Source organism: Oratosquilla oratoria, chromosome 8 (genome assembly GCF_046742065.1).
Source record: "Oratosquilla oratoria isolate Oo_2021 chromosome 8, ASM4674206v1, whole genome shotgun sequence".
NCBI classification, from domain to species: Eukaryota; Metazoa; Arthropoda; class Malacostraca; order Stomatopoda; family Squillidae; genus Oratosquilla; species Oratosquilla oratoria.
This window is the reverse complement of record NC_134784.1, coordinates 272,858-289,972: the sequence shown is the minus strand read 5'-3', so window position 1 is coordinate 289,972 and position 17,115 is coordinate 272,858. Positions and strand designations below refer to the sequence as shown.

Genomic DNA, 17,115 nt, shown 5'->3' with positions numbered 1-17,115 from the left:
TTTTTTTTTTTTTCATGCAAGAAATCTTCCATCCATTACAATAATTTTCCTTGTACACCTGTTGTTTAGTTTTTTCTTAATATTTTTTGTGTGGTACTTTATCAAATGCCTTTTGTAAATCCAGGAAAGCACAATCTGCCTATCCATCCCTTTCTTGCATTATATCTATTAACTTGAATAAAAAGCAAATCAAGTTTGTGACACATGATCTTCCTTGACTAAAACTGAATTGTTTTGGATTCATTATATTGTTCTCTTCTAGATGTTTTGTTCATCTATTTTTATGGCTTTTTCACATATTTTAGCTATTGTACTTGTAAGGGAGACCGGTCTATAGTTTGTTGGGTCTTCCTTGTCTCCCCCTTTATATATTGGCACAATATTGGCATTTTTCCAGTCTTGCAGTACCTTTCCTTCTTTGAGTGAGCAATCTATTATCTTATATATTTTGTCTGTTAGTTCATCTATACATTCTTTTAGTATCCAGTTTGCAATTCCATCCAGGCCATGTGATTTTCTGACATCAAGGTTCATTATTTGGTCCCTTATTTCTTTCTGCATCACAATTATTTCTTTCATTGGGATCTTTCTCCCTTTCCTTCATCCCAAATGTGTGTATTTTCATTTGCAAATAGAGATATGAAATATTTGTTCATAATTTCAGCCATTTCTATATCTTCTATATATTCCATATTCCCTTGACATAGTTTCACTATTTCCTGTTTATTTTTTAATTTACCATATAAATATCTGTAGAATAATTTAGGCTGATCCTTACATTTGTCTAGTATGTCTTTTTTCATATTTCTTTTTTCTGCCCTGCATATTTTCACATATTCATTTCTTAGTTTAATGTATGTCACTTACCCTTTTTTTTCTTCTTTTTTTCCATCTTTTCCAAGCTTTGTCTCTTCTATCTTTTGCCAAACTACATTTTTTGTTGTACCAGCACTTAATGTATACCTTTACCTGTTTTTGTTTTATTATGTATTTATCCACTCCATTATAGATTTCTTTTAATATTGTCTATTTCTCTTCCACCTGTGTTATTTCATTAAAAATTTCCCAAATCACTTTTTGAGAGAATTTTCACAAAATCCATTTTGTTATACATTAGTCATCCTTTTCTGTGTTTCTCGTTCCCAAATAAATTTCCTCTTTTAGTTCAAGCTCAAGTAGTATGTGGTCACTCTTCCCAATTGCTGTCTTGTATTCCATTTTATACACAATTTCTGCTCTGACATAGATATTAAGTCTAGTCTCAACGGTTCTTCATTATTTCTATATCTGGCATTCTCTTTTACCCATTGAGTCATTGTGTATTCAATGGTCATGTCCAGTAGTATGCTTTCCCAAAGGTCCTCTCCACCTTTCACTGTCATCTCCTTACAGCATATTTCTTTAGAGTTAAAATCATCCATAATTACAAGATTTCCTCCTTTTAGCATTTCATTTAATGTATGCCTTATGTCTTCCAACATTTTGGAAGGGTCACTCTTTCCAAGAACATGTTTTTGGGGGCACATAGATCACCACAAATTTTCTACTTTTCTTGTCACTATTTTCAACTTTTGTCATGATTAATTCCACATTATTTTCTCCTGTGATCTTCATCACATTTAAGCCCTTCTTAGTCAAAAATATGATTCCTCCACCCTGTTTTTCCTCTGTATTTTTAATCCAGTGGTTCTATAAACCTTTCCAACACTATTTGGTGATAGTGGACCTTTTAATTTCGTCTCAACAATTCCCATATCTGGTTTTTCTTCTGCCAGATAATCATTTAATTCATCTAATCCTGAAATCAGACCATCTATATTGATATAAGTTACTTTTAATTTTGTTTCCTTTTCCTCGTTTTCTGTTTCCTGTTTTTCCTTTCTTTTGATATACCATTTTCTCAGCCTCAAGTGTGTGTGTATGTGTGCCATGTGAGATCAAATATTAGGAGCTAAGGGAACGGATTCCATTTAAAGAATTAGGCTAGCTAGGCCAGAGTTGAACTTTTATATAATTGCAGGTTATCTGGCTACAAGCTCATGTGACTTCTCCAGACTGAATGTGGAATGTAGTCAAATATTCTATTTTTTTTACTATATTCATTTTTTATACTTACTGGCAAGATCTCATCTCTTTTATGGGAATTATGCTAAAGGATGTGTTTCCACCACAGGTGTTGATCTTTGGTTGATAACAAAGGCTATATAATCCAGACTGAAGATTTTATGAGTCACACCTGTGTAGGACACCATCCCAGAAAGTATGTGGGCAGCATTTCTCAGTTTGAGTAGTATATCCATAAAATAAGTAGCTAATATTGAAGTGGATGCTTGCTGGCCCAGCAGGTTAGGGCATCGTTACTTGCAGTGAAGGTCGAAATGATGACAATTTGAATCCTGCTTGAGGCAAGTTGAACCAAGGGCATGGTTCATTAAGTTCCATGCTACAAAGTCCACAGTTAGGGGTACCATCCAAGCCTCCTGATAGGGGGAGTTTGTGACATTAAACCAAATCAATCACCAATATTGAAGCCACTCTAGAGAGAGGCAAAATCAGATAACTGAGTTCCAGACATGCATGATATTTCTGTACCTCTTAAATACTAAAACTGTCTCCTTCAGAAGCTAAAAAGGGATATTAGCATTCTTGACATATACATATATATATTGTGTATTTGTGTGTGTGTGGTACCTGCATTGTTCCACACCCAGGCTGTGGGGCAGGAGACAGGGATGACCCTTCATCCACAAGGAGCTAAGATAGAAGGGAATTGGCTGACGGATGGGAGTGGGATGGGTGGAGGCAAGCAGATGCCCCTTTGATGGCTACCTTCCTTAAGGAGAAGCTTATTGGTATATAGATATTCATATATTCATATTTGTGTGTATAAATTATTTGGGGGGCTGATATACGAGAGAAAAGGATAATACTAAAGGCACAAGTAATATCATCTGCTATATACATTTACTTGTTATCTTTATAAATATACACAACTAACAAAATCACAATCATGAGTGAAACTGATCCATGGTAACAATTCTTATTGGATATCCTTTCAAGACTTGAGAATTGGCCTCCGTTATTTGTACTTCTACATACTCTCCAGATGTTGGATTCTTGAGACAATTTCCACCTTCAACCGGTGTCTCCATATCAGGAAAAATTACCTGTGAGAAAATAAACATGTGATTAATGTGGTATTATCTTTAAAACTTATCTACATATACAGTAAACCTTTAATAAATATACATACATATACCAACAGCTTTTTCTCCCTTACAGGGAGGTAGCCAACAAAAAAATGTAATTTTTGCAGGAAAATTAAATTTTCCCTGATACAAACCTGAGGTACTCCTTACAATAGGATACTTCACGTAGCGCAAATATTTCTACTGCTAAATTAAAATCCTCACTCTGTGGGTCTGGGCAATGCTTATCCTCAGTAAGGGGCCCTATTGGGGCAAGGGGGCCCTTGCCCTCCACCACAAGTCTCGCACACTATATTCCATTCTCTGAGCCAGGTATGAAATTAATCACAAGGTTTGTCAGGCAAGGAGAAGGAACTTTTTAGGGGGGTGGTTGAGGAGGGCCATTAGAGGTAAGGAGTACCTCAGGTTTGTATCAGGGAAAAATTAATTTTCCTGCGAAAATTACATTTGTTCCGAAGAATACAAACTCTTCGGTACTCCTTACAATAGGAGACTCGGACTTAGGAGGGAAGGAAGTTGTTATCTAGCCTGGAAAACCACCGTAAGGAAAATTTAGTGTGCTAAGACTACGTTGACCAGATCCCTATACATTCCCCTAAACTTTGAAGTGCACCCCTTTCTGTTCCCAGGAGTGGAGACAGACAGGTTATACTCACTTTTGTACCACTGAAGGGCTTGAATTGATTCCCTTGGAATGCTTGAGAGCCCTCGGGTGAGGTAAGGGAATGTAGGAGTATGAGAAGGACTTTGGAAAGTTATCACCGCGTTTGCCGAGCCAGAACCTGGATGAGTTGTCAGGGTCGGCTGTGTGCTATTGGGGAGGGGTATATCATTTCAGGACTTCTTGGGCGGCCACTATGGGGCCCAAAGAGAAGTTCCCTAAAGATTCCCACATAACTTCTTTGAGGTAAAAGGAAGTGAACGTATTCTGGCTCTTCCATATACCTGCTTGAAGAACCTGGTTGACTGACAGATTCTTTCTGAAGACTAGGGAGGTCCCCACTGCCCTCAGGTCATGGGCTTTCGCTTTAGGGCAATCTGTGTGGTTCATGTCGTAGGCTCTGCGGATGACTTCCTTGATCCAGTAAGAAATTGAATTCTTAGTGATGGGCTTCGGCTTAACTTTAGCAGAGACAAACAACTTCTTTAATTCTGGTGTAAGATGTTCAGTTCTCTTGAGATAGGTCCGGATAGCTCGTACCGGGCATAGTAGTGTTTCAGTCTGTTCTCCCCCTACAAATTTGTCCAAGGACAGAACACTAAAGGACCAGAATCTAGGGTCGGATTTGGCAATGAATTGAGGCATGAAAGTGAAGGAGACCTCTTTCCATCCTTTGGAATGGGCGACTCTATAAGAGATGGCGTGTAACTCCCCTACTCTCTTGGAAGATGCTAGGGCTAGCAGAAAAACTGTCTTCAAGGTGAGGTCCTTCAGATGTGCCTCTCGGAGGGGTTCATAAGGGGGACCCCTCAGAGAGTTCAGGACTAATGCCACATCCCACGGAGGAGAACTGATTTCCCTGGGGGGGCACGATCTTTTGAAGTGCCTGAAGAGCATGGAAATTTCTGGTGAAAGGGCTAGGTCCATTCCCTTCAGAGAAAACACCTGATTTAGAGCTGCCCTATAGCCTTGCACTGCCGAGAGGGAGATCTTCTTGGACTTCCTGAGGAAGTGGAAGAAGGAGGCGATCTCAGGAATGGTGGCTTGATCTGGGACTATTTTCCTGGAGTGGCACCATTCTGCAAAGGCATTCCATTTCCCTTGATAAAGGTTAGCTGAGGAAGAGCGAATAGGAGCGGACATGTCCTCCGCCACCTCTCTGGGAAAACCCTTCTTTAGGAGGATCCGGACCATAGTCTGAACGCGTGAAGATTGAGTGCTGAAGGGTTCTTGTGCCAAGCCCCGTTGATGGGTTGATGTAGAAGGTCTGGTCTTCCCTGAAGGGCCAGGGGCTCTTCTACTGCTAGATCGAGGGCGTCTGGAAACCATGGGGCTTCTGGCCACCAAGGAGCGATCAAAGTCATCCGAAGGTTGGATGCGTTTCTTGCTCTCTGGAGTACCTTCTGGAGCAAAGGAAACAGTGGGAAAGCGTAGGTGTCCAGGTTGTCCCAACTTTGTAGAAGAGCGTCTTCTCCTGGTGCCAGAGGATCCGGGAGAGGGCTGAAATATATTGGGAGTTGGTGATTCCATCTCGTGGCGAAAAGGTCCACTACTGTAGAGGGGAGACCCATTTGCTGAGGATGAAGTTCACTACTTCTTGATGGAGGGACCATTCTGTGCTGATTATCTGATTCTTCCTGCTGAGGTGGTCCGCCCAGACATTCCTCTTCCCTGGGATGTAGCAGGCTTTGAGTAACACTTGGAGATTCTCGGCTAGATTGAGGATGTCCATAGTCAGAAGGCATAGGTCCTGGGAGACTGTGCCTCCTTGCTTGTTCAGGTAGGCTACTAACGAGGAATTGTCTGACATTATGCCCACTACTTTCCCCGAGACTTGATCCTTGAAGTGACGGAGAGCCAGGAGTACTGCTTTCAACTCTAGCCAGTTGATATGGGCTGTCCGGTCGACTGTGGACCAGGAACCGCTGACGTGATCGTCGTTGAGGTGGGCTCCCCAGCCCTCCTTGGAGGCATCGGAGAACAGGAGGACTTCGGGGGGAGATGGGCTGAGGAGCATCCCCACAAGCAGGTTGCACGGGTCCTTCCACCAGAGAAGAGAATCCTTGACTTCTTCGGTGAGGGAGATGTGTTGTAGGGGTTCTCCCTCTTGCAGGGCCCACTGAGACTTGAGGAGCCACTGTAGTGGTCGCATTCTTTGTCTGCTTCTGGGGATTAATCTCTCTATGGAGGCCATATGGCCCAGGAGGATTTGGCATTGTTTTGCTGTCAGGAACCCGGTCGATAGTGCCTGTGCAACTAGAGAAGTGAGATTCTGGATCCTCTTTTCTACTGGGAAGGACTTCATTAGGGAGGAGTCCAGGACCATACCCAGGTACGTGACTCTCTGTTTTGGTAAGAAATCTGACTTCTCTGGGTTTACTACTGTGCCCAATTTCCAGACGAAGGTTAGGACCATTCTCAGGTGTTCTTGGCATAGCTGGGCGGAATGTGCAAGGATCAGCCAATCGTCCAGGTAACAGAGTAGGCAAATTCCCCTGGAGTGGGACCACGCTGAAACGAGTTTGAACACTCTGGTGAAGACTTGGGGTGCTGTGGAAAGTCCGAAGCATAGGCAGGTGAACTGGAAGGTGTTGCCCTTGTGGACGATTCTGAGGAATTTCCTGGAGGAGGGATGCACTGGTATTTGGAAATAGGCATCTTGGAGGTCCAGTGACACCATGAAGTCCCCTTCCCTGATAGACGCCCTTACGGACTCTGGGGTGTCCATTCGGAACTTCATCAGGGAAAGGAACTTGTTGAGTGGAGACAAATCGATGACTGGTCTCCACCCCCTTGTTGTCTTTTCTACTAGGAATAGCCTTGAGTAGAACCCTGGGTCCGGAGTCGAGACTTCCTCTAAAGCTCCTTTCTGGAGCAGAATGGAGATTTCCTCCGCTAGGGGCCCCCCGCGAGCCGAGTCCAGGTGGTAGCTGCTGACTTGGATGGGATAGGGGGAGAGGTTTGGGATAGCATGAAAGGGAAGACGATAGCCTGTATTGATGACTTGTAGGGTCCAGTCTTCCGCCCCAGCCTCTTCCCAATGCTCTCCAGCCCATCCGCTTTGTGCGGATGGGCTGGCGAATTCCTAGAATTTTCTGTGGGGGGGGGGGGTGGAGCCTCTATGGTGTTTGCATCTAGGTTCTCTATTCGGAAAGGGGCGGGGCTTTTCTGTCTGCATTTTCGACTTGGAGGGGTGGCCTTTCTTCTTTCTTAGAGTGAGGAAATGGCTGTCTTTGCATCTGAGGGGTCCCCGGGGCTGATGGGGGGAGGGGGGAGGTTGGCCTTGGCCTCGAGGTAGGGACGGCTTCTCTCTCGAAGGCTCTGTTATGCATCAGTTGGTTTTTGCTTGTGATTGCTGAATCCACCATGTCCGGGGGAATCAGCATGTGGGTTAGAGCATAAATTTCCCTGAGGAGGGGGTCACTGGGGTCCTCTAGGATGGTGTCTCTCCTGCGTGACTCGATGTTGGCCCAAGATGTTGAGAGGCAGGCCGCTTGATGCTTCAGGGCTCTGCTCGAGCTTTCCAATAGAGCCTGGAGGTTGCAGCTTGGGTAAAAACTCCCTTACTGAAGCCAAGACGCGTTCCAGCCAGGAGTACACCACAAGAGAGAGAGCCAGGCCCTGAACGAGGTCCCTGTATTCTCTGCCGGAAAGAATGTCGTCTCTTCTGAGTAGTGAATCCACGTCCGCTTTGACAAGCTCTGGTAACCTAACCGGGATCGAGGCTTCTTTGAGATTTGTCCCTGATGGGATGTAGAAGCGTTTTTTATTTTCCACTGGAACAGAGCGCCAGCGCGCTTTCTCAGTTGTCCGTTTTGTAAGTGTGTCGGAGGCCTGGCTCATGGCTCTTACCGTCTGTGTACTCCATGGGAGTTGGATAGGAGGTGGTTTTGTTGTCTGAGAATTGCCCATCCTGAAGATTTCTGACTCGAACGTGGCTTCCTCTTCTTGTGGAGGGCCCAGTTGAATAGCTCTCCTAACTTTAGAGAGGATCTCTGAGAAGGAGGGTTTAACAACCATCTGGGATTCCGACTGGGAATCCTGCGAGGTTTGGTAACTTGCCCTCTCATCCCAGGTGCTTTGGACGTCATTGTCGTCGTAGCCGGAGTCTGTCTGGTCAGCGAGAAACACCGCATCTTCATCCTCATCCCTGATTGGTTCGGGGGGGTTCTAATCAGCTGGAACATGTTCTAGGGGGGCTCTTGTGGGCGTTGAATCCTTTCATACTTCGGAGTTCAACAGGAACTTTTTTTGAGTTGCCCGTATGAATTCGCGTTGTTCATCCATCATCTGTTCTTTCATTGTGTGAAAGAGGGAATAGATAGTGGAGAGAAGTTCCTGTAAATGCCCGCTTGGAGAGTCGCGATTAGGTTCAGATGGTCCGGGGGACCCTAAGGAGAGGTTCTCTCTTCTGGTCGAGGTGGTTTTACCCGCAAGTAACGCACGCGTAGGCTCACCTCTGTCCTCGTGATCAAAGGGCATGGAAAGGTCTCCGTTGATCACCCGGCTCTTCCTAGGATGGGTTTTATGCGTACTGCGGGAGTCCTGAGTAGAAGAAGAGGCTGAGGGGCTCTTTGTCTTCGAACCCGGGTTCTTTGTCCGTTTCGGCATCGAGTTTCTGGGAAGGGTCGAGGGCAAGCTGCAAGCGACCTCATCCGAGAAAAATCTCTTACAGGAGCGGTAGCTAGAGGTGGCCAGAGGTGCATGTCCGTCTAAGCTAACCGCCCTGGTTGAAGGAATAGAAGACAACTTGGCCTGAGAATGACTCGAGGTGGACGTTGTACAACCTTCTTGTCTACTACGCTTTGGAGGAGGGAGAGAATTGCTCGTCTCCTCTGAAGTCGTAGTCTGCCTTCTCTTGGTTTTGGGGGATGAAGGTGGAAGCCATTTTCTATGCTTGCGCACCTTTTTCCCTGCATGCGCTTTCTTGTGAACATGAAAGTACACGGACCACTGACTATCATCCCATTGAATGCACGTCTCACATGGGGATGAAGGTGAACACTTGAGAGCTCTACACTTTATACACCAAATATGAGGGTCAGCTTGTGCTGGCGGTAACGGGGTGAGGCAGGGATATCTCCCTTCGGTGAAGGCACACAACCTATCTTGAACAACAACAACACTGGAACAAGATTCCATACTGACAGTGAGGGGTAGGATACCCAGTGGCGGTTAGGGGAATAATACAGGAAAGGGAGAGGGCACTCAAGAAATTCCAGGACACAGGATGGGTAGGTAAACCCCGATGAAATTGAAGGACGACAAACTCCTTAGCGTCCTGGGAGTGAGCTGGTGACGATCGAAGCAGGTTGCTTGATTTTCGGCACACAACTTAAATATTGAACCGTTGATTAATTAACGGTTTGCTGCCATGCTAATAAGGGATTTTGACTTAAAATTGGCCCAATAAGGGGGAAACCAATAAAAGCTAAATAAGAGCAGGTATAGTTGAGAGATGTTGACTACCGCAAAGAGAATGGTGTATAGTGTGCGAGACTTGTGGTGGAGGGCAAGAGCCCCCTTGTCCCAATAGGGCCCCTTACTGAGGATAAGCGTTGCCCAGACCCACAGAGTGAGGATTTTAATTTAGCAGTAGAAATATTTGCACTACGCGAAGTATCCTATTGTAAGGAGTACCGAAGAGTTTGTATCAGGGAAAATTTAATTTTCCTGCAAAAACAAAGGCATAAAATCCATTCTCACTCATTCCATCCCCAAATACTCCACTTCCATTCACCTCCCTCCCTCCATCTTATCTTGGCTCCTGGATGATGTGTCATCCCTGCATCTTGCCCACTGCCTTGGATCAGAAGCAATGCAGCAAAACACAGCACATCCACAGCAAGGCTTCATTTAATAAATATGATATTCATAAATCAGACATCAGGTATTTTCAGGGTCCCACACACACATTCCCAGACCTGCACAACTTAAAACAACAGCACTCATTGGCAGTCCTATGCCATCTTGAACTTGCAGACAAGAACAAGTTACAGTGTAAAAAGACTATCATCTAGAAATAGCAGTAATACAAGTAAAAATGTAGAAATACAGTACTGCAGTACATGTATCATATAAGAGTATATCAGATATATAAGAACATAAGTATGAAGGACACTCCAAGAGACCATAAGGCCTACAATAGGCAGTTCCATGTCCATTACCACCTATCATCCCCATCCATAATGTTATCTAACTTCCTCTTAAAATAACCAATAGTTTCTGCACTTATTATGTGGTTACCAACTCTATCACATTCATTAACCACAATCAGGTACTGTACTGAGTAAGAGTAACTTACAATCAAGTTCCAAGTTTTATCGTCACTGTGCTTCTGAGACCAAATTGAAAGAAAACAACCAAAATTATCCCAAGCCTGCCTGATAAGATATATGAAGAGAGAGACACATACACACACAGAATTATGAGAGGTGTGGAAGTCCTTGATAGAGATGACTTACTAAATTGGGATAAGAGAAACACAAGAGGACATGGAAGGAAACTCAAAAAGGACAGTGATTGAAGACCTGAAACAAACAGCTTTCCCCACAGAGTGGTGGATGTATTGAACATACTAAATGAAACAATAGTGTGTGCAAAAACAATACAAGAATTTAAGAGCAAATTAGATGTGGCAAGATACAGAGACGGGACACCACGAGAGTAACTCCTCTTCCTGTAAGATACAAATAGGTAAATACACACACATACAAAATAAATAAAATAAAAATGACATGATAATGATATTTAGAACTGAAAAAATGAGTAGAAAAAAAATATCAAAAAACCTGCTGGTTTGGGATAAAAAGTATGAATTTAACCACTTCCATACGGTGCCGCACACGTCGGCGTCATGAGGAGCAAGTGGGTACGTGATGATGCCGACGTCGGCCTTTTGATTATATTTATTGTAGTCGTACCTACGTAAGCTTCATTCTCTCTAAACTGGCTTCATCATATTTTCTATGGTTATCAAAATTCACGGGTGAAAGAGAACGAACAATTAAGCACTGACTTTATTTTTTATAATGCGATTATTATGACGCAACATCGCACATCGGGCAGCTAATGCTACCAGACGTGCGATGTGCCCCGTATTGAAGGGGTTAAAAAGTTAGGTAAAAATACAACCCAGGCAGAAAACATGAATGAATTTAAAGCAAATTTTGAGAAAAGGACACAGAGATAAGACCCCAAGAGTACAGTTCCAAAATGCGTACTCAAAATAAGGTAATAGGGAGGAATGACTGACCTTAGTGTTGCCATCATTACGACCAGCAAAGTCCTTGGCACTTCGTTTACTATGCCCCTCAACTAACACTAGCTGCTTCTCTCCAATCTGAAAATGAATTGTTCTTCATCAGACATCCAGTGTGACAATTATATGAGCCAGCTATATTACCACCTTTCATCTTTTTCACACTGTCACATTCAAAGTGTCAGATCAATTGTAAAACCCCCACACACACACACTGATCAATAAAGGTTTGAAGTGCTCCACCATCGCTCAGGTCATGGTAATATTTTTCTTATTACTCAATTTAGAATTTGGGAGCATTCATGGCCAGGTTCGGTTACTATCATTACCATTACTGGTCAGGCACATGCCGTCAACCAGGTCATGGTAACATTTTTTTTAATAACTCAATTTATAGTTTGAGAGCATTAATGATGGTGATAACAACCTAACCTAATCTAACAATTAATGATTCCAAACTGTAAATTAAGTAATAAATTTTTTTTTACCATGACCTGAGTGACAGTGCAGTGACAATGGAGCACTTCAGACCTTTATTAAACAGTGTGTGTGTGGGAAATTCTACAATTGATCCAAAGCCTATCCTCCTTTCCATTCAACAAATTGAAATATTGTACATATTGTCATTAACATCTGTCCAACTGCACCCTTTATCCTTCCCTCACTCTTTTCACTTCCCAAACATCTTTTTATTCTTTTCATAACCTTCTATCCAACACCTTCCCCACCTCACATCTACTCTCCTTTTGACCTCCCTAACATTACATTTTGCTTCCACCCTCTGTAATCTGCTCTCATTTGCCTCTTCATTTCTTCTTTTCAACCATTCTGCATATGTTTGTTTCTTTTCTGCCACCACTCCCTTGACCTCTTCATCCCACCATTCTACTGCTGCTTCTTCTGTTCCCTACTATCCTCCTCATTTCTCACACCATCTCAGTGTACTTTAGCACTTCCTCCTTGAAACATACCCATTATACTGGTAATCATTTATACGGATTAGTCATTCTAAACATTCACTTAGTAAAGTACACATCTTATTACAATAAAACATATATATAATCTTACTTGTGCCTGATTAAGTTTAAGGGCCTCTTGGCGAAACAACTTTATCATACGATCCAGTCTGTCTAGTTTGACATTAGAAGGAACATCATCTTCAAACCTTCGGTGAGCTGGGGTCTTCTCTCGTAAGCTTAAAATGAAAAATATATCCAATATAATTAAAATCTAAACACTGGTTGGACAGAAAAATAAATATATGCACATACCAAACTGCCTTTTCCTCCTTATGTATATTTATTTACCTAGTTGTATTATACAGGAAGGGACCTATGCTTATAAGAGACCCATCTTTGTATCTTTCAGCATCTAGTTTGCTCTTAAATTCTTGTATGGTTTTTGCACACACTATTTTTTCATCCAATTTGTTCCAAACATCTATCACTCTTTGTGGAAAACTATTCTTTTTCAGATCTTGAGAAGCCAGAGTTGATTTACCCCCACCATTTCCTAATATATTGACCCCCCTTCCCCCTCATCAGTTTGAGACGACATGAAAAATTTCCCTTTGGACCATGTCACTTCTTCTCCATGTCATGTCATCTGACACTCCTAAAGTTCCAAAGGTGTTGTATTAGTAACAGCCTACCTGCATATGAAAAAATCAATACATGCACTTCATATCTCATACAAGAATTAAGAAATTCACCTGTATGGGAAGAGGTAGCAGTAGTTGTATCTAACTTCCTTTATTAAACTTAATGTATCCTGGAATTCTTCTTCAGTTTCTGAGCAGAAGCCACAAATGAAGTCTGAGGACAGGGAAACTCCTGGGATTATATCTCTGATATGAGAGACCTAAAAAAGACATTATGAAAATGAGAAACAAATGACAAATTTAATTTTATCTGTCTGAACATACAGTATGGGTAATTCTGCCAGTGTATATATCTTGTTAACATTAACATATTTAAATCTAATGTTATAATTGCTGAGTTTGTTACATTTTACCAATGGTAATAATGCTTACCAGCTCCAGGTAAGAATCTCTTGAATATCCTCTTCTCATAAGATCAAGAACTCTCGTGTTTCCACTTTGAGCAGGTAAGTGTATATTGCTGCAAATATTATTTCTCTCTTTTATAAGATACAACACCTCATCAGGAAAGTCTTTCGGATGTGGAGATGTGAACCTTATTCTTATTTCAGGGTTGATTTGGCTGACTTTATCTAATAAATCTGCAAACCTCAGTCCACCTTTTTTAGTTTTATAAATAGTTTTGAATCCTTTGGCAAGAGTAGTTTCTTCAGAAGTAAATGATTGGCTATATTCTGAAATATCTCTATAGCTGTTAACATTTTGACCAAGCAGTGTTATTTCCTTAATGCCCTGATCAGACAGAAACCTGACTTCTTCTAGTATAGATTCCACAGATCTAGACCTCTCTCTTCCTCTCGTATGAGGAACAATACAATATGTACACATATTGTCACACCCCCTCATAATGGAGAGAAAGGCTGACATCCTGTTTTCGGATAAGCTTAATGGCATAATATCTCCATACGTTTCTTCAAGTGACAACAAGACGTTTATTGCTTTCTGACCATGTTCAGTAAGGGCTAAGAGTCTTGGTAGGTCTCTGTAGCTATCGGGACCAACAACAAGGTCTACTGCTCTGCTCTTTTCTAGTAGCTGTTGCTTTAATCTTTCTGCCATACATCCTAAGACACCAATTTTCAATGGAGTTTGATTCTTCTTTTTCATTCTTTTATTTTTCAAGCCATTATATAAATCTAACTTATTCCAAATCTTTTGTTCTGCCCCTTCCCTTATGGAACATGTCACTACTAGAATAATATCAGCATCTTCAATTCTTTCAGTTCTTTGAAAGTCATGAGACTTAAGAATTGACCAAGCAATTTCAGTATCGCTTACATTCATTTGACACCCATATACATCAAAATAAACTTTCCTTTGATGACCACTGACATCCTCAAACTTTACATAAGGATGTGATACTTTTTCGGCCAGTTTCTTTGTATAACGATTATCTAAAGATTGGCTGTTAGCCAGGAAATGAGATAATCCTGGACCATTCATATATTTGAGCCTTTTGTCCTCTGTAGCAGCAGTTTTACTTCTGATAGCTTTAGAGGATGAATATTGAGTACGATGTAATGGTTCACAGTATCCCAATCTATTTTTTAATAGTATTCGTTGGATACTAAATATCTGCAATATACCTGCCCTTGATGGTGATCTCATTGTTACAGTGATGAAGAGGAATACTTCTGAAATAGAAAAAAAAATTCTGTTCAGACATGTTTATTATTCTTATCCTAAAATAAGATCACCTATATTTACCCTCTATTTCTCCTTTACCCCCCACTCCAATTTATATTGATTTGTAAACCATATCAAAAATAATCTTAATAGTGTAATATTTTTGCAAAGGGTGTGTTTTATTAATGATATAGGTGTGTAATTTGATTTGGCTAATTCAGATCACATGAAGAATCATCACCCCAGATTTTGACAGGGTGACAATTCTTCATGTGGCTTATCCTAGGGTGACAATATTTTATGTGGGTCATCCTGGGTTTATGATTCTTTGATTGTTTAAGTTGATGACAATAAGCATAACCCTCATTCAATCTAGCCTAACCTATCCTAATCTTTATTCCTCTGTTGATATTTGGCATACTGGGGTGACAGTTCTTCAGGTGGGATCTAATGGCATGACGATTCTTCATTTAGGCATTCTGGGGTGGCAATTCTTCCCTTTATAAGGGGAACCATGCTGTGGAAGTATAGTAGATAGAAATTTATTTTTGCCGTCCAAAGCCTTTGCTTGCAATTGATTTTAGTACATCTCATTGATTTATTCTCACTGTCAGTTCCTTGATGTGTGGGCTGAAGTTCTTACATCTAAGTGAGAGCCACAATTTTTGGGCTCTTTTCCAATGGAAGGGTTTGGCCATGTAGCTTTACTTTACTACTGGATGTTTCTCTGATTTATGATTGTGTGCAGTGAATAACACTGGTGATTTTTGAGAAGATGTGGTCATTATATTATTTCTAAACCACTATTCTAGTTTGCTTAAATAGGCTTGGGTGTTATTAAAAGCTATTTTGTGATTCCTAAGCTAGGTTATCATCACTAGGTCATGTGTGTGGGTGAGCATTTTGGTACTAGGAGTTCACATGTGAAGAGTTGGTGTAATACAGTATCACCATCAGTACTACAGTATTCTGTAAACCCCATTCAATACTTGGCATTACCTACCCTATCCTAGCTTAAAATAATCTAGTCTAGCATAACCTAACTGGAGACCTGAGAAAATCATATAATGGAGATAATTATGTAATTCTAATGGTGATACTTTCATCTTAATTTACCAAGTAGACCCATGTTAGGACTGTGAGGTAAGTTGCAGTTACCAGTTGCCTTTAGGAATGGTACTCGTTAAAATCTGCAGCCCCTGGGGACCACCCTACTCCCTCAGCCTTTCATAACATCTTAAAATAAACGCCTATCTAGTGTAATATCAACATAATATTGTCTTTAACATAAAATCATAAATCATTGAGTTAAAACTAGAAGTTCCAAGGTTAATATTGTTAGATATTCCCTCCTTATTTCAGTACTTTTAAAACCTAAAGCAGCAATTTAGACCTACCCCGAAAACTACATCAAAGCAACTTCCATCCATATAAAGAATTATCTCATTCAAGTTGCCTATCTATACACTATACAGTACACCACAATGATTGTTCTCCCTTTCAAGGGGGAATATATATTGTAATATATTTTGCCATTAATGAAGAAAAACCTTACTAGGAAAATTATCTCTTGAAATTTTACTTATCATGTATGTATATTACCAAAAAATTAACATACAATATTTGCTTTTCTTCTATCACCTATAATTGGAAAACTTATACCAGGCGAGTCAATCACAATAGTGATTTATATCATTAATCATTATGGTATAGTGGCAATTTTAGGGGTCTCTAAGGCTCCTCTACAGTTCCTTTTCCTAGCATTTCTAACAAAAATGTAACCACATTTTCAGTGAGTTACTGAGTACTCTTAACTCTATCAGTTTAGTTTTTCTTGATTCTTTGCCTGTTCGTTATTAATCAAGTTACTTCAATATTCAAGGGTAGTTTCTGGATTTTTCCTGTGGGGGATGGGGGTTCATTATACTTTATTTCCCGCTTCTAATTGACATTTCTAGACTAAATTTTCAGTGGTTATACTACTATCATTTCTACTTTATATATACTGCATAATACTTCGTTACACTATCATCTATCTATGTTAGTATGTGCAAGGATAGTTTTCTGGGGAGGAGGTTTTAAGTCATTTAATGGCCACTTCTACCTTTTCCAAATAAAGACTGCTGACTAGATACTCATGAAGTGTACAGGTTACCCTATCAAACCTACTGCACGATATCAATGTTGGTTTAAGATATTTCAATGTTTACATTTACTTTTTTGTGGCTCCGAACTTACAATGTACTTCTTTCGAATCTAACACAAAATCTTTAGACACATTAGTTATGAATCGGGAAGTAGATTTGGAAGATTTCACAGCCAATATTGGAGAAATCAACTGTGGAACTACAACAGTCATACCAAGATGTTGAACAATTAGAAAATATTTTACTTTACAAAGGTTGAAAAAGTGAGAAAATTATGTATGCGTTCTAACAAAAAAGTTCTTAAATGTGTCATCGTCATTGCCTCGTGTTATCTATAGGTAAATGTCTTGCTATACATACCAAGTGCAAAATTGTTTGTTTGTCCATTTCCCACCAAAATGAAAATATACATCTGTGGTCGGCTTACCGATATAAAAAAAAAAATGTATATATATTACAAAGGATTACAAAGGCAAAGCATGCCGACAGGAGACCTTTTGATCCATATCTAGGTCGGATGCACAAAAAAAAAAAAAAAAAAAAAAAAAAAA

General features: G+C 40.8%; 1 protein-coding gene across 1 annotated transcript; it reads right to left on the bottom strand.

Moving 5' to 3' along the window:
• Positions 1–2,942: 2,942 nt before the first annotated feature.
• On the bottom strand, positions 2,943–16,950 carry LOC143027536 (mitochondrial tRNA methylthiotransferase CDK5RAP1-like). The gene is made up of 6 exons (XM_076188830.1): positions 16,925–16,950; positions 13,164–14,425; positions 12,843–12,991; positions 12,200–12,326; positions 11,126–11,212; positions 2,943–3,167 (listed from the first exon to the last, which is right to left on the bottom strand). Exons 2-6 carry the CDS (start codon positions 14,397–14,399, stop codon positions 3,009–3,011), a joined length of 1,758 nt encoding a protein of 585 aa, XP_076044945.1. The 5' UTR covers positions 14,400–14,425; positions 16,925–16,950; the 3' UTR covers positions 2,943–3,008.
• Positions 16,951–17,115: the final 165 nt, after the last annotated feature.